General features: G+C 36.6%; 1 protein-coding gene across 1 annotated transcript; it reads right to left on the bottom strand.

The window, feature by feature from the left end:
• Positions 1 to 2583: 2583 nt before the first annotated feature.
• LOC101864285 (ureidoglycolate dehydrogenase (NAD(+))) lies at positions 2584 to 14356 on the bottom strand. Its single transcript, XM_013091525.2, has 13 exons — positions 14278 to 14356; positions 11253 to 11446; positions 10384 to 10491; positions 9940 to 10020; positions 9626 to 9687; positions 8973 to 9026; positions 8103 to 8201; positions 7630 to 7695; positions 7060 to 7129; positions 5078 to 5202; positions 4410 to 4505; positions 3676 to 3786; positions 2584 to 2839 (listed from the first exon to the last, which is right to left on the bottom strand). Exons 2-13 carry the CDS (start codon positions 11434 to 11436, stop codon positions 2792 to 2794), a joined length of 1104 nt encoding a protein of 367 aa, XP_012946979.1. The 5' UTR covers positions 11437 to 11446; positions 14278 to 14356; the 3' UTR covers positions 2584 to 2791.
• Positions 14357 to 15595: the final 1239 nt, after the last annotated feature.

Here is a 15595-nt window from a genome sequence, read left to right as displayed (position 1 = left end):
TATCTATCTATTTATCTATTTATCTATCTATCTATGTATCTATAATAAATAATAGACTTTAGAGTCAAAAATACCAATTGCAACCACTATTTATTAAAGATGAAGAGGTGGAGGTGGTAAGCTCTTACAAGTATCTTTGTGTAACAATCGACCACAAACTTGACTGGCATCCCCACGCTGCTCTTGTGCATAAAAAAGTTAATCAAAGAATGTTTCTTTTAAGGAAATTAAAAAGTTTCCGTGTTGACAATAAGATTATGTCCCTTTTTTACCATTCTATTATTGAAAGTGTGCTGCTATTTTGTATTTGCTGCTGGTGTGGGAATTGTTAGGTGAAAGATAAATAAAAATTTGGCAGAACCATTAAGAAAGCCAGCAAGATCTCTAGATATGTTTTATAAGGATGGATGAAATGTATAACACCACACGTATAAAAAAATTAAAAAGCATAATAAATGACCCATCACACTCCTTTTCCACACAAATTGTAAGATCACGCAGCGGCAAGTATGTACCCCCAAAAACAAAGAAATAAAGATATAAAAGAAGTTTTTTACCATCTAGCATAAGGCTTTTGTCAGAATGAGCATTAATGTGTGTTGCTCTTATAGAGTATGTATCTGTATAACTCCAAAGGTCTAGTATTTAAATTCCTGCATGTGGTTGAATGATGTAAATGTACTTTTTGTCAGCATTACTTCTCCTTTCATATTGAATTTTAATGAGAGTAATATATATGATTAAAATTATTTTATGTATACCTGCATGTGTTTTTACGGTCCTGTACAGCCAAGGAATATTTCCCTCTGAGATAATAAAGTACTATCTTATCTTATCATATCTTATCTTATCTATCTATCTATTTATGTCTCTATCTATCTATCTATCTATCTATCTATCTATCTATCTATCTATCTATCTATCTGTCTGTCTGTTTTCTCTCTACCTTATGTGATTTGTTTTACTGTCTCTGAAGTCCCCAGAGCAAAATCAAAATGATTCTGACTTTTGCACTCATTTGATCTTTAGCAAACGGAACGTCCATTTGAAAATAATACTGAAAACTGTTGAAGCTATATTAGGTAAAATATCTTCAAAAGCTTTTCTTTTTTTAAATATGTGTCCTGTCGTCTTTCAGTATTTACACAACTTTAAGGATATTGACATGGCCGTATTATTATACACCTCCACAACAGCGCATTTCATCACTCAAGGTTCTTCTCTCTTAAAATGACTTTCATTTATGTTCTGATTGTTTGAACAAAATTAGCAAAATAATGTTCTTGGCCAGTCACACGATTTTTATAGGTTTTTCTAACACTGACATGCCAAAAAGAGCTCAATACTTTATTATGAATGACTGGCCTGTCATATTTTGAAAGATATTGTTATGTTTTAAATCTCTGTTTCACCAGCCACTATGCTCCTAGCAACATCACTAGCCGTCATATGACAATTAAAAACCAGAGAAAAAAAATCCTACTGTCGAGTAATATACAAAAAGAAATCTAGAGTAACGAAACATATTTCCTAAATTACATATATACATAAATTCACATATATACTCATAAATGATACTCGTATAAAATCAATTAAAAGTAAAAAATCAGCCTAGAAATCCTTCAACCTGCAGAAGCATGATTTGGGACGATGATGCCACGTTTTCGAAATCAGGCAATGGTGACAACCTTCACTAGAAGGTCAACAGTTCAAAGGTGTGGCTCAGAGAGAGAGAGAGAGAGAGAGAGAGAGAGAGAGAGAGAGAGAGAGAGAGAGGGAGATTATTACTCTACGACCAAAAAAAAGGCATAATTTACATGACTGCTCAGGGCTGTTTTTTTTAAATTAAAGAACATAAAACAAATAGCGATTTGATGAGTACTGTCAAATATTTTATGTCTAAGGTTTATTACCAATTTCTTTCGAAAAATGAGAAAAAACAAAATAAAATGTTTTAATAACAATGAAGTATCCTAATTTTAAAATTCAGTTTTGGGGACTCTTAAACAAACATAAGATCAGTGAACATTTGTTTCTTACTGATAATTTAAGGCCAGGGAGATAGAGGTAGAAGACAGACCCAGAGTAACCCACTTGGAAAGCCTATATAGATCAGTGACTGATTAAAGTCAGGATAGTATGTTTTTGAGAGCCTCCAAGCAAATGAATGAATGGTAAACCATGATCATCGATGTCTGTCTCGGATCTGTCACTTGGCAATGATGATAAGGATATTGGTTACTTCAAAGAAAGTTATAGCATAACTGTGTCACGAAAACACTTGTAACATATAAAAGAAAATTCTGTGAGGTTTCTTACCAAACAGTTTAATGAACAATCGTACCTTCGTATCATGTGCAATTCAAGGCTTACAAAAAACAAAGCATTGCCTAAATGTAGGAGATGCTCAAGACGAGTAGGCTTATCCCCTCATATCTCTCTCTCTCTCTCTCTCTCTCTCTCTCTCTCTCTCTCTCTCTCTCTCTCTCTCTCTGTGTGTGTGTGTGTGTGTGTGTGTGTGTGTGTGTGTGTGTGTGTGTGTGTGTGTGTGTGTGTGTGTGTTCGTGTGTGTGTCCCCCTCTCCCTCTCACGGGACATACAAACTTTCTACCTGTGTCTTAACTTGTGAAAATTTCAAAATATTGAATCAGTGAGCTTTAGGGTTCGTGTCACATTAATTTCTCTATGTAAAAATCTGACAAATCGTGTCTTTATCCTAAAAAGCATTTAGGTAAATTAAAATGGATATCTTAACCCCTATATTTACCACGCTGTTGATTGATAGATAGTTTCAAGCTGTCATGAGTCGACTCACGGCGTACTTGTCTGCCAGACCATCCTGGAAAGAAATATGAAGTAGTGGTGATGGAAATTAATCGTATCCATTTTAGCTGAATAAGTGCGGAGGAAGCAATACAAAAAATAATAATTAGTTCTATTCTAGATTTAAATTTTGAAGAGTAGGTACAATAAATATATGGCCAAGCAAAATATAAAAGGTGCCAGATTAATCATACTATACTATTTACACCTTCATTATAACGATTTCGTTAAACCTTACGACCAGTAAAGTGTGATTAATCTAAAGTATTTACCTAATCAGCACTAGCAGGCTCCATATTATATTGAGGCAGGATCAAACTATAGTGGACTAAACATATTATTATAATGTGGGCACTGATAATGCATGTTACTACTACTACTACTACTACTACTACTACTACTACTACTACTACTACTACTACTGCTACTATTGCTACTACTTCTACTACTACCACCACTACTACTACTATTACTACTACTGCTGCTGCTGCTGCTGCTGCTTCTGCTACTGCTGCTGCCGCTACTTCTACTACTACTATCTCTCTCTCTCTCTTTTTCCCCTCTCTCCCTCCTTCTCCCTCCTCCAATTTGTAGTATCTATCCCTAAGTTTAACACAGGCAGAGATCCATCCTAAAGCTGTCTTGAATGCAAAGACAAATTAATTTATTTCGATCCCTCATCCACACCACTCTGCACTAAAAGAAGCGAAGACAAATGTTTCAAAAACAAAATACAAACGTATCAAATTGACCGCCCCCCCCCCACCCCAGCCTCCCATTTTTCTCTCACGCACAGACACTTACGCGTGAACAGAATCACATTATCAATTTTTTAAAATTGTTTTCAATTACCGCAAATTCGATCTGGCTTCTGTGGTATGGGATTCCTCCAAGACCCTGACATAATTGGATATGGGCTCTCTCTGGGTCTCCAGACACTAGCAGCTCACTATGACCTTCACCCTGGTAGGGAAAGAGGGGCCAAAGACTTTGGAATCATCCGGCATACCCTATTTGCTCCGTTGTGTTTCGAACTGCTTTCAGAACCTGTTTTCTTTCCATTCGTCATTTTCTTTATGTTCGGTTTTGTTTATGTGGTTTAATACATGAATAGCCAAACATTTCTCTTCGGGTTAAAAATAGGTTTTTTTATCGCTATATCTATAGGTTTATGATTTTATCTGTTGGCCAGCCTTGACTAAGCTGCTTTTTTTTACTTTGAAAGGCTGCACTCATTTTCATGATGATAATAATGATGATGCTGGTGATGTTGGTAATGATAACGATGAGAATAATAAAAAGTGATAATAATAATGATAATAACAATAATAATAATAATCGTAATAATAGAAGTAATAGAGATAGGAATAATAATTATTAAAATAATAATAAGAAGAATAGTAATAGTATTAGTAATAATAATAATAATAATAATAATAATAATAATAATAATAATAATAATAATAATATTAATATATTTTGATAACTGTAGGGGAAGGAGGAAGTGGAAGAGGAGAAGGAAAAGTCGTAGAAAGAGACTGAAAAAAATGGACTTCCAAAATGTGCTATTCTGATTATCAAATTACCGGCTCTGAAGTTTTGATTTGGCGAATGAGTTCCGACAGACGACCTTGGAAACCAGGAGCAAAAGCAGTGGGGTCGATAGCTACAAAACACTGACCCTGTTGAACATAAGAATGATAATTATTGTTTATTGTATGTAGTGGTAAAGGAAATGAAGTGTCAATGTTACTCTTTATCAGGGTAACAGCATTTGCGAAATATAATTCTACCAAAGAGCATGTCAACAACAATATAAGCATAATCGCCGTCATTCAAAATGAAGTTTGTTGAAATTTCTGTTGCAAAAATGATAAGCAAGCATGATGCAGAGTTTGACGAGGTGCATCCTTTTGTTTATAAAGTAAATGACTTAACAGAATTAAAACATGTTGTGAGAAGATAATATCCTTCCTGCGACAAAAGTTTTCTGTTTCTCTTGAAAATGTCACATTTTGACACAATCTAAGAATTTGGAATGGTTGCAACAATGTTTTAAAATGTATGTGTATATTCTCTATTTATCGCGATCATATGACTTTATGTAGAAGCAAGCACCGTAAAACCTCTAATAAAACTAAAAACTAAAGGGTTATTGTTAAAGTTGGTGCAGTTAAAAAAAAAAAAAGTATGCGCTCTTTGAATTGTGAAACATCATATGAAATACAATTTTGTTTGTAGCATCCAGGCCTACCAAATTAGCCATGCTGTCAAAACCTGCATCCGTCCATTTCCCGAGCTGTGTACCAAACTTTGAACCACTCAGTACGCCACAAAACAGTTCTACCATCATACCAAGTCCAAAGCCTTTATAGCCACCTGGAGATGACGTAACACAAGCACAAGGTACAGTGTCAGGACCCGCACTGATTTATATAATGAAGGAGAGCTTTGTGTATTTTATAAATAGAAGCCTATGTGAGAAAAGTCTAATCACACAAACACAAACACAAACACACACACACACACACACACACACACACACACAGACACACAGACATACACATACACACACACACACACACACAAGTGCACGCGCACTTACACACACACACACACACACACACATGAACACACACAAATTATATCACACTGACAGATGTACTATGCACATATAGAGAAGAAATTAGAGTGACAGAGAGAGGGAGTAAAAGAGAGATCGAAATTGAGAGAGAGAGAGAGAGAGAGAGAGAGAGAGAGAGAGAGAGAGAGAGAGGGAGAGAGAGAGACAGACAGACAGACAGACAAACAGACAGAAGAGAGAAATAGATAGAGTGAGAGGGGTGGGGGGGGGGGGGTGCAAACTCTGTGTGACCATACGAAGTATACGCGTACTGAGCCGTCAAGGGATATTTTATCATGTTAATTTTTGTTGTTGTTGTTTGTTTGTTTGTTTGTTTGTTTGTTTGTTTGTTTGTTTGGGGGCGGCGTGTTTGTTTGTTTTATTTAAAGAAGGGGGGGGGGCGCTCTCTATTCTAAAAAAGGCAACGAAACAGAAGAGAGGAGCCATGTTTTTCTGCAAATATTTTACAAGATAGGTATAATGCATCTAAGCATCATTTATTCAAACTTTGAACGATACACCGTTTGAATAAAATTCAAGAGTTTGAGCCACAGTTAAAGTAATATTTTTGTATGTTTATTGACACAAAATGCACTCACAAAAATCGATACTATGAGGAAAGGGGAATTAAACTGGAAATGTCTGAAGTCACCAACCTAATAACACAGTTGGCTCCCGCTATATTTACAAGACATTCATTTTAAATGAAGAAGCCGAGTGCAATACTGCAATTTATCTGGTTTCCTTTCAATAGTATAAATAAATAAATAAATAAATAAATAAATAAATAAATAAATAAATAAATAAATAAATAAATATATGAATTGACTAATTGATAAACTGTGAATAGATTCATAGATAGATTAATAATTTCTACAGACAATTAAAAAATAAAACCAAATAATTTTGCCGTAGAGCAAATTAGGTGTTGCACTTTTTTCATTTAAAAATTACTATAGTTGTTGTGCTGTTGATTGTTCCTTTAAGAGTATTCTGTCTCAAGTTATCACGTTTAGTTGGTAAGTGAGAGTTCGCGGCGGAATGTAGTTTGAATTACAGGTCATGTAGGCAATGGTTAGGTTAGTAGTCGTATGTAGAATAACAATATCGCAAGTCGATTTCCACGAACTATAATATTGTATTTGACCGGGTATATACAGCTGGGAAGCTGTGAGGCACTCACCTCTGGTTTATCGTTTTAAACAGTCGCTCCCTTTTCATTTTATGAATTAAACTGTAACGAAGGGGACTTTAAGCACCAAGCAACAACTAATTGTTCAATTACACAGTTTGACTTGAAATGTCGATCCTCCAGAAGCATAAGAGTCAAATATAGTATATATATACATATCTATATATTGAGTTAAAAGAATCAGAATATAATCTCAATTGATAAAAAATAATTTTTCTTAAATCCCCTAAATCAGCCGTCCAAAAAACCCCACAACCAAACCAACACTCCCCCTCCACCCCTCAACCCCCTCCCCACCCCCTGTCATTTTAAATCATCACTGTATAATCCCTTGGTTCCTACGTACACTACTTAAAGATCCAATTTCCTAACAGTAAAAAATAACATTAAACGACTTTTCTTACGTCTCAATCTTACTTACTGGTTTCTTCTTTGCCCCCAAGAGGGTGTAGCCCACCGGACTGAAGAATACAGCCAGTGTCCGTGCTTGGCTGGGGAAATGATTTATAATATAATTTGAATGTATCTGTTTTGTAAAATGAAATTGAAATTTAATACGAAACATCGTAATATTCTGAATTATTCTGTCGTGAGGGCTGTGTCCCAATTCTACTGAAAGCAAACCTTTTCCTCTTCATGACACCTTTTCTCCCCCAAAATGTATCCTACACTTTCTCAGCACTCTGGGAAATCCATTCGTTGTGATGATCTTCCTCGTCGATATCATGCCCCTGCAGCTGAACGTTTTTAAGAAGTTCAATTTTGCGTTTCATTCACTCTTGGTTGAATTTGATAAAGCTTGATATTTTGGGGGCACTAAGCAAGATTTTCTTTGTATTGCGAAATTTAATCCTCCCTTGCTTGTGTGTTATTAGCTCGAAGCTACATTAAGATTGGTGAAGAAGTGACCAGTTTATCGCCCCTCTAATGAGTCTTTTTTTTAAACAGACACCACAATAGGAGCAAAAGGGTATGTATGTGAACAGACTACCTTTCCGTCTGCATCCACTCCCCATCCCATTGGGATCTGCTCTCCAAGTTTATGTTTGACTTCTACCTGTAAAAAAAGGGTATTTCAAGAAATGGAGTTATATATAGTATAGAATATATTTTTGCGGCGTTTGCACCTTCTCTTTTAGAAATGTCTTGGGAACAAAATAATACCCTACTATAATAGAGACATTCACACAGTTCAAAATAAATATAACCCCCGCCCCCTTGTTTTATTGATTTGTTTCACTATAACAATCTTAAAAAACAAGAACTCATTATAGGTATTTTCTCGTTAGCTTCTCAGTGTATTTATTTCGAATTCATTCACTTTACCCAGTTAAGCCCAGTGAAGTCGTTGAAATAGCCGCTGCATTTTAAAACAAAACAATACATAATGAAAATGGGGAAAATGTCAATTTTGGTATATGTTGCATCTCTCGTTCACATAAAATTTAAACAATATTAACTTACTTTCCCTAAGGCTACAGTAGTCGTTGCCATATCCAAGACAAATTCATCGTCCCCCTCTCCCTTGGCAGCAACACAGATCGGATTCGTGCCCAGAAGCCTCTGAGATTGTAGCAAATGAATCAGAAATTGCTCATTATTCAAACCATACAATCTTCAGTTGTTCTTGTATTGGGAAATTGGGGGGGCTGGGGGGATTGTCTCAGCTGTGTGTGTATGTGTGTGTGTGTATGTGTGTGTGTGTGTGTGTGTGTGTGTGTGTGTGTGTGTGTGTGTGTGTGTGTGTGTGTTTGTTTGGGGGGAGTTGGTGGGGGGATTTTTTTAGCCTACTTTGTTTTGTTTAGTTGTATTTTTGTGTTTAATTTGGGTTTTTTTTGTGTGTCTGTGGGGAGTGGGGGGAGGATGCTTTTGTTTTAGGCTTAGGGTGGAGGTGGGGGTGGGGGGGGTGCATGACATATTTAACAAGCGGGTTGCATTTGTTTTACACTTATATTTCCGTGCAAAATTAATTCAAATTATATCAAGGCATGATTAACTTTAAAAAGTATGTGTCTCATCTGTTATGAGTGTTCAAACTAAGAGAGCATTTCACTATTACTCAAAGAGAAGGTCAGTTTCATTAAGAATCTAATCCGTTGAACGTAGGTGTCTACGGTCTCCCACACTGCATCATTGTGAAAGGGAGAGAGGTTGTTTAGCTTCGTTTGAAAATACAATAAAAATCAGTAAAAGTAAAGTACAAGGCACGTATTAATGAGTACGAGAATACGTAATATCAAGTTGCCTCAAAGAGCTAACAAAAATGTCTTTGTATTCTATACAAAATGGATCTAGGTGTACCTTTAGGAATTACAATATGTTTGTCGAGCTCACCTTCTTTCCTCTCGGATGAACCATTGTTGGAGAAGAATTACAAAACGCCATACCCTGTGGAGATAAAACGTAACTACGTGTATACGTCAAGTTTTGCTCAGATTGAATAATTGAAGATATCTAAAATGTACAATTTAACGAGTTACAATCAAGAGAAAAGTAATATATACAACTAGTTGGAGCATTGCAAAGTAGTATTCTTTAACCTTTCCTTTCATATCAACAAAGTAGATCCCATAACATGAAAAACGAAAAAGAAGATATAACTGTATTTTTTTGTTTGTATGATAGGTGGCATGTGATCGCACAATAGTACATGTGCATTTCCCAGGGAAATGAAAACAGACCAACAGTCAAACAATGTTGCAGTTTAGAACTGTATGCATAAGCTAAAAATGGATCACTGATTGATGTTCAACGAAATGAACATAAAACAGAAGGTTAAGAGATTATAATTATTGCTTTTCGTGCTTTCCTAAATGGTTTTTTGACACATAAAAAGAAAACAATAAACGAAAAATAACAATTTATGAAAAGAACTTAGCATTCAAGTAACATCTGAGAGATTTGTTGATAATTCCTAAGAGTTTATAATTAGGTTTGTTTTGCTCTAATTTTTAAAAAAAAGTTACGAACGTCAAATCATTTCTCACAATCATATCTTGTTCCATCGCCCGAATGCTGTACCAGCCGGAGATACCAAAGTGATTGGATCCTAGGGAGAAAAAAAACACGTTACTGTTTATTTTGATCCATGTGTATTCCATTGTTTTTGCTTAAATTGCTCATTTTCCCCTCGTCCCTCTCTTCCAAATTATCTTTCCTCTGTTCCTCTGTCTTTATCTATTTGTTTGTTCATGTTTGGTCTCTGTCACTGCCTGGTTGTTTTTTCAATCAAAATTGGAACTAAAATAAACAATACACGTATCACGTAATGCAGTTCAACCGCACGAAACAGATAATTTACCTGTTGCACATACCCATCCAACGCCGGTCGATTTTGCTTTCTCAATAGCCAAGTCAATGCACATTTTACCGACCACAGGACCTTCAAAATAAAATATTAAACAATAATTGAATCATATCAAAGTTGATTTTGAGATATAGGAGCTCAAGATATGGCAAGAAAAGGATACTGAACTAGAAATATAAAATATTTTACTTGTGCGTCTGTATTTGTGTGGACAACACATAATACTTCTCTGGTCAGGTCTGGATGCGATTGGAGGATTATCAATTTTGGGAGAAATAAATCAGACAAATAACTGCACAATGAGAGAAACAATAACCTAACACAGATTCCGAAAGGTTTCTATCTTTGTTTTGCCTTATGTTCGGAGGGTGCATGTACATGTAGTTCTGTAAGCAAGGACATACCAACTATACGCCTGACATACACATTTCAGCCTACCTAAACAGTTATTTCCATTTACTAAGGCTGTTGACGGTCCTTGTTTTGTTATCTCTGGTTCCTTGTCTGAAGCATTTAGTCCTCTGGCGATGCCGTCTGCGTAGTAATCTTATTGAGAAGAAAGACAAATGAAACTCGGCAGTTTTGACTTTAAAGGGTATCTAGAATAAGAGGACAAATTCGAAGGACAAAAACTCGGTCATTATTACACCAACTTCAATAAGATCTCAAACAAACAAAACTTAACCAAAGAGAAGTTAAATTAATTACCATGATGAAAATCAACCCACTTACTTCATAACTAATAATTGTCACAGTTTCAACCTAAATTGGGTAACACGTAAAAGTTTAGCTCTTAATGGGATAAGGTGTGAAAAAAATAGAATTGTGAGAAAACAGCTGATGCAGGTAAGAAAAGGCTGGAAAACATGTGCCTCCGCAGAAAAAAACAGATAAAAAACACAGCTTCAGGGTGTAGCAAGGCTTACATACGTTTCTGGATAAGAAGTTGTTAGGTTTTGTGTTTGACTCCGTTTTGATTAATATAGTGTTATAAAGATTACAAGTAAACGTGAGAGCTTTTGTGAACTTCTGCAAAATCAAAAAAAATGTCTTCTGCAAGGGAAACTTGTTTAGCAGTAGTGACAAACCTACAGGAAATCTTCTATAGAGACAAAGCAATTTACCCCCACAAAAACCGAGAACATGTTCGTACAGAGCCTGTCTCCAATATTCATCCCAGTGCATCAACGATTCCATAGTCACATTCACTAGCATCAAGTAAACATACAATTATGATTTGTGTTTTATAGTATTCCACCTGCTGACAAACACGACCATGGCCTCAGGTGACAGGTAGCCAACATTACCGAGTCTGTTCAACCCGTGACTGAAGTGTCCCCTGTGATCAGCCGCCACTATGAGCTCGGCCAGGGCCTCGGCGTGAGCGGGTTTGGCACCGGCTTTGACGATGACCCGCTCAGTGAACGCTCTCAGGTTTTCTACAGGTACGATCACCTTTTTGTCGGTGTCTGCGTCTGATGATGACGACATTGCTACACTTCTGTGAATGAGAATTGTTACCATTTTAACTACTTTCAGGTATGCAATAGTTGCCACTGAACAAAGTGCGGCAAGACAAGACAATGTGTTAATGTGTCCATCTACAGATGGGTTTATTCCCACTGCCCCACACTCGATAACTGCAGGAATATAATAATCAACTTACAATAATTTTTAGTAGATCTGCACTAAATTTGAGAGGATTTATATATGATTATCTGAACACTATAGTCTATGCTCAAACATAAACTAGTCAAATGAGCACCACTGCATCAATCATTTTTTTAAAAACTCTGAACTCCAGTCCAAAAAGAAGGAGCTGGAGTTAATTTCAAATTTTGATTTAGTGCACCTTTTGAAAAAGGAACTTTTTGGTGGAACAAACAGTTCTAGGAGTCAGGATGTCTGTATGAAAATTATTAAAGGAGGGAGAAAGCGATGACAAGGCGGTGTGAAAAGTGGAATCAGTTTTTGCGTCGGTCAGTGCCATGGAAATCTACTCGAGAACGTAGAAGTGAATAGGCTTTTCTGAAGCACAGTAAAAAAAATGAAGCCATGTCACAATTTTGGCCACCAAGGAATGACTTCAGATAATGCTTTTAAGAGAATGGAAAAACGGGTCCATGTCTATGTTCCCTAGCTCTATGTTCCCTAGCCCTATGTTCCCTAGCTCTGTAATGTTCATTTTTTATTATAAACGTACGCTTGACAACTGGTCAGCTTAACTATTGCTTGACCACAGATCATTCTGATCATTGCTTGACCACTGGTCGCTCCGATCATTGCTTGACAAATGATCATTCTGACAATTACTTGAACACTGTCACACTGACCATTGCTTGACCACTGGTCCCTCTGACCATTAGTTGACCTTTGGTCATCGTGTAACATGAATAGAGCTGAGGGAACATAGAGCTAGGGAACATAGGGCTAGGGAACATAGAGCTAGGGAACATAAGGCTAGGGAACATAGAGCTAGGGAACATAGGGCTGCCCCGGGGGAAAAACAAAGAGTGCGTGTGTTTTTAAAACACAAGAGACGGAGAGATAATTTTCAATAGTCTGTTGTTTGTTTATTTGTAGATATGATGTAAATTTCTACGAGGCTATAAATAATGTTTCTGGGAATTAAATGCCTAGGGCAACAGGAAGACCAGATGATGTGAATGAGAGAATCTTGCACAAGAAAACAGCATGGGTAGCTTTGTGCCATTAAGGTGTCATGGGACCATTTTGGTTTAGTGATGAGGACCTAGCCACATAAACTGTCACGCAGATTCATTATTTGATTGAGTTAAATAAGTTCTGGCAAGCGTTGTGGCGGCTCTGCCGTTATGAGTCAACGGTTAATGCAAGGTATGGTAGTCATTCACACTGAAAACTGAGTCTTAACCTGGTTGAAGGGATATTTTGATGATCATGTTATCGTTTCACTTAACAGAGAACCTATGGACATCACTCTTCCCTGTTATAAACGCATTTAACATGACAGTACATTGAGCGTGATCTTTTCCCCTGTGTTTTTTATTAGGAGGGGGGGGGGAAGGGTATAGGGGATGGGAAGGGGGCATCTAGAGCATCTTTTGTAAAGATAACAGTTCTGATACCGATTCCTTTTTCATGCAATAAACTGTTAAACTGTCTCTCTGGATTGTTAATTTATGATTGTACCAAAGTGCTTTGCCGTACGTTGTGTGGTTTTTATATTGTTTAACTATTTATTGTGGTAATCAAGTTTGAGACTTAAGTAGGCCTAAATATGCTGACAGATGGTAGAACTGACAGATGAATGAAAATGTGAATAAATTGGAAGAAAGAAACAATCTAAATATTTTAAAGTAGTTGAAACGCATACAAAATACAAAATACATAACAAAATGCGTATAGTTGTATATTATTGTTAAGGTTAGATTTTAAAACTCAGTATTTTACAAACACAATCTGTCTCTTTATGTCGTATTCTCTCTCTCTCCCTCTCTCTCTCTCTCTCTCTCTCTCTCTCTCTCTCTCTCTCTCTCTCTCTCACTCTCTCTCTCTATCTATCTCTCTGACACTTTTAAAATTACACATTAGCTAGCACACACTTTTATTTTTCAAAACCACACAACGAAACACAAACTAACCCCGATTTAATGAGAAGGAAAGAAAACGGCAGAGAAAGACATAGAAAAACATAGTGAAAATGGGAAAGAAACAGAAAGTGACACACGGATAAAGAGAGAGAAAAAATACAATGTATAAAAACAGCTTATCTAAGCTTGGAGTAGATTTTAACATCAGGGAAGAAATAGCTGAGGACCGGAAAACATGGAGGAAAATGATAAAGGAAAGAACTATAATGCTAGAGAACAGCCTTACAAACAACCAGGCTGAGAAGCGCCAACGACGAAAGGAAAACAGCGGAAAAACAGCTTCGACCTACGACACTGACATGCAAGCACTGCGACAGAATCTTCTCTCTCTATATATCTCTCTCTCTCTCTCTCTCTCTCTCTCTCTCTCTCTCTCTGTGTGTGTCTGTATCTATGTATGTGTGTCTCTGTCTCTCTCTAGATATATATATATATATATATATATATATATATATATATATATATATATATATATATATATATATATATATATATATATATATATATATATATATACATGGAGAGAGAAAGCGAGAGACAGACAGACAGACACACACACACACACACACACACAGAGAGAGAGAGAGAGAGAGAGAGAGAGAGAGAGAGAGAGAGAGAGAGAGAGAGAGAGAGAGAGAGACGTGTTGGCATAACCAAATTTTTTAACGTGTAAATAACATAGCAAGTATGCACAACTCACCGCCTTGGGCTACCTCTCTTGATTGTTTCATAATGTGTAGAGAGCTATGGCCAAGTCGTTATACTATAGACAAGTGACCTAATTAGCCAGACGAACTCTTACTACCAACAAATGAATAAAGTCCGGATATAGACATGATCTTATCTGTTCGCACCAAACTATGTGACAGTTACGTAGGCTAACTGTTTGATATGAAATAGCATGTCAGTTATCTACTTCTCAGACACATTTTACACACTTCGACTTGAGTGTGTGTGCATGTGTGCGTGTTTGAGTGCATGAGTGTTTGTGTGTGTGCTTACGTATTTATATTAAATATAATCATTTTATTTGATATATTATATAAATACATATTATTATGTATATTTTTATTATATACTATAGATAGATAGATAGATAGATAGATAGATAGATAGATAGATAGATAGATAGATAGGGATGTCAAAGGCCTTATGTATCTAAGGGAGACGTTTTCCTCGTTGCAATGATCAGTCACCAGTATATCGCTCTCCTTGAGCTGGACAAAGTGCTGATCCGTCACATTTGCCTACTTGAGGATAGTTCATAAGATGAAAAGCGGGTGCCAATCTGGGGTAACTGATTATAAAAGAAAAATAACAGCTCTACCACTAAATCTTGTTTCGAACAATGTACGGATCATGGGTCTTGGCTTTGGAAGTTCAGACTCGACCAAGACAGAGCAGGTGAGTTTTTTTTTAAAATCCTTGATTAAATGATTAGTTGCGACGAGTCAATAAACTCTGGGTCCGTCTTGGAAAAGAACTAAGCTTCGTTCTGCAGACTCTAAAAGCTGAAGAAAGTCTAACTTACTGTGTAGGTTTTCCCGTATACAATGAATGCAAAGAAATATTATCTATGAGCGCACCTGTATTGGTGACTAAATTTTCTTTCAAAAGAATACACGAAAACTTGCTTCATCAACATCATAAGTGCAGTTTGTTGATCCTGAAGTGGTAATAAATGCCTTAAACGAAAGCCTTTGAAAGTGGTTGTCCTTAGTCATATCAGTGCATGCGTGAGATTTGATCATCAAGCTTAGCCTACTCGTTAGGGATGTCATACCTTAGGCAGAGACTTGGGAACCACTACTTTACACCCCATCATCCCAAGACACCCACAAACACACACACAAACACACTCACACACACACTCACACACTAGGGAACATAGGGCTAGGGAACATAGGGCTAGGGAACATAGGGCTAGGGAACATAGGGCTAGGGAACATAGAGCTAGGGAACATAGGGCTAGGGAACATAGGGCTAGGGAACACAGGGCTAGGGAACATAGGGCTAGG

The sequence above is a fragment of the Aplysia californica genome, unplaced genomic scaffold (assembly GCF_000002075.1).
Source record: "Aplysia californica isolate F4 #8 unplaced genomic scaffold, AplCal3.0 scaffold00039, whole genome shotgun sequence".
Taxonomy (NCBI): domain Eukaryota; kingdom Metazoa; phylum Mollusca; class Gastropoda; order Aplysiida; family Aplysiidae; genus Aplysia; species Aplysia californica.
The sequence above is the reverse complement of the archived record's forward strand: the minus strand, read 5'-3'. Positions and strand labels throughout refer to the sequence as shown.

Coding starts and splice junctions, on each gene's coding strand:
- LOC101864285 (XM_013091525.2), bottom strand. CDS start 11,436: ATGTCGTCATCATCAGACGCAGACACCGACAAAAAGGTGATCGTACCT. Junction 9,027..9,625: donor CGATGGAACAAGATATGATT/GTGAGAAATGAT, acceptor TTATCTCCACAG/GGTATGGCGTTTTGTAATTC. Junction 8,202..8,972: donor TTCATCCGAGAGGAAAGAAG/GTGAGCTCGACA, acceptor CTACAATCTCAG/AGGCTTCTGGGCACGAATCC.